The sequence below is a fragment of the Corvus brachyrhynchos genome, unplaced genomic scaffold (genome assembly GCF_000691975.1).
Source record: "Corvus brachyrhynchos isolate BGI_N302 unplaced genomic scaffold, ASM69197v1 scaffold56, whole genome shotgun sequence".
Taxonomy (NCBI): domain Eukaryota; kingdom Metazoa; phylum Chordata; class Aves; order Passeriformes; family Corvidae; genus Corvus; species Corvus brachyrhynchos.
In genome coordinates, this window is record NW_008238664.1 from 3,682,677 (window position 1) to 3,685,139 (window position 2,463).

At 51.1% G+C, this 2,463-nt stretch overlaps 1 protein-coding gene across 1 annotated transcript in view; it reads right to left on the reverse strand.

Moving 5' to 3' along the window:
• Nucleotides 1–1,607: 1,607 nt before the first annotated feature.
• Nucleotides 1,608–2,463, reverse strand: part of FOXRED2 (FAD dependent oxidoreductase domain containing 2) — an 8,014-nt gene continuing 7,158 nt past the window's right edge. The window contains 1 exon segment of the mRNA XM_008636408.2: nt 1,608–2,432. Coding sequence (XP_008634630.1) covers nt 2,167–2,432 — 266 coding nt within the window. The 3' untranslated portion in view covers nt 1,608–2,166.

Below are 2,463 nucleotides of genomic sequence, written 5' to 3' on the forward strand. Positions count from 1 at the left end.
GGTGCGGGCCCGGCGGCCCCGGCCCCGATCTCGATCTCGTCGGCTGGCGGCTCTCTCCAGATTGCTCAGATTGTGGCTAGGCAAAGGGCCACCTGCTTCTTTAAGCTTTGCTGGAAGCGCACAGCTCTACAATCCCCCAGACAGCAATTAATTCCCTTCCACAACACACCCTCTGGGGCAGGGCACCGGGACCAACCTGCAGCCCTGCACTCAGGGGTGACCACAAACCAGCATGGCCCATGCCACCCCCCGGCCTCTGTAACCCGATGGAAAATCGTTTGGAGCCGGCGCTCCCGCTCCCTTGCCAGCTCCAGCATCAGAGGAGCTCAACAGGAGCGAGGCCGAGAGCAGTGCTCACCCTGCAGCACCCAAAGCAGGGAGACTTGGATCCTTACTCCCCCTGTCCTGCTGGAAGCGAGTGGCAGAAGAACAGCTGGAGTTTCAACTCACAAGACACTGGGAGATGTGCACAGTGCATGCTGGAACTGTTGGTGGGTACCAGTTTTTTCAACCATTGCTTTTCTAAGGGGAATCACAATTTAAGGCAATACATACAGATCCACAATCTCTTGGGGGAATTTGAGGATGGAAGAGGAAACATCTGGAGAATGTGCACATCTGTAGGTACAACAGGGATGCACTCTGTGTCAGTGCATAGAGGGAACAAATGAAACAGGCTCTTGGTGACAGCTGGTCAATCCAGTTCAGCCACAGGCCCTTTTCTTCTCCTGCACAATCCCAAAATAAAAAGCCCATGGTGCCGAGGATGTAGCAAATACTAGCACCACCCAACTACAGGCCACGAGAGCCATTCCTGGACTGGCCTTAGAGCTGGGGCAATGGGATGTAAAGGCCACAGAAAGATGCTGATTGATGCCAGCTGAGATGATTGTTTCGCTCTCCAGCTGCATGTGAACAGGCACTATCTTCCAGCAGCAGCACTGCTTGCATAGCCCAGCGTTCTCAAAGAAAGCAAGAACTCCTCTGTCACTTCCTTCACCTCTTCTGCTCCCCAGCCTCTCCAAGGAACTGGCGTTTTACTGAAACAGCAGCTGAATTCAAAGGTTTGGGAGAGCTTTAGGTACATGTAAGGTACAGCCCCCTCAGTGTGGAAGAAAAAGTGAGTATTTTTCAAGAAGCTAAAGGGTTGGAAAAACGTGTGTAAATATAAGCCTGTTCCCTGTCACCCCTCCTCTATTTCCTAGAAATCATAGGGACATTATGAGGTCAAGCTCGAAACTGCTCTTGCTTTGCAACTCCAGGGCCATGGAAGGAGTCCAGAGGGAGGTGACAGGCAAGTGTACATGGCTGACGGGGCAGCAGTAAAGTGCAGCAGCCTCCCTGTCAGTCCCTCTAAGATCTCAAGGTGACTGGAGTGGAATAAAACAGAGAAGGAGCATTTTAACAACATCAAACTTTGTTGATGGGACATAGTGCAAATAGGAGAAATATTGATCATGCTTTATAAAAGATAGGCTAACCTTCCAGGCTGCTTGGTGTGGGAGAAGAAAAACATGAGGACAGCAGAGCCAAACTCTGTAAGTCTGTGTCCCAGGCATTCCAGGCAAGCTACTCATCTGTCGTGGAGGAAGGAGTCCCTTGTAGTGTTCTCTGGGAAATTTTCCTTCCCCACTCAAGCTACACAATTGCCCTAACTCAAATGCAGGAAAAATACCAGGAAGTTTGCCTGGAGTACCACTTCAGGATTCAATGCAGAAACAAATCTTCAAGTATACACAGCGTACAGCATCCAGGGTCCAGAGAACAGCCTCAGGGCTGCCACAGGGTGTGAGCAGGTCACCTCTGAAGGGGAACGTGACATCTGAAGTTTCCCAGGCATGCCTGCACTCACTTCTGTGACCTCTGTATGTCGCTGCAGATATTGGTCAGTGAGATAAACACAAACACCATCTTCAGGCAACTCTGAACTCTGCAAGGACAACGTGGGAACCTCAGCATCACTGGATTTTGGTCCCTCACTCAATCCTTCAGAGCATGTTGGTCCTCTTTGTAACAGCAAGATCTTAGCAGGTCTTTGGCAACTCATGATCAGTGGGAGGCATGGGGATGGAAAAGGGACACTGGAAAGGGCAGAATCCTGCTGTGGATCTCTGTTACAGTACTGTCAGAAGAGCACCTATGGATTTCAGTGTGGAGCAAGAAAGGTTAAAGCTCATCCTTGGCATTAACAAGATGCTGCAGAGGACGAACTGGTATCGCATGATCTCTCATCAACTGTTCCTGTGACCCATCGTGGCTGTCAGGGGGTCTGTCACCCAAAAAGTCTTTGTGAGTGTAATCCTGGAGCAGCCCAGCCTGTACCGCGTGGTGCCGGAGCTCCTGGCTCCCCACCAGTCCCTGCATTCGCAAGTACCCCTGCTGGCAGAAGGGAGGCAGCTTCTGACGGGTGAAGGCAAACAGGAAACAGGACTCTGCAGGGGAAAGGATCAAAAATTAGAGTCA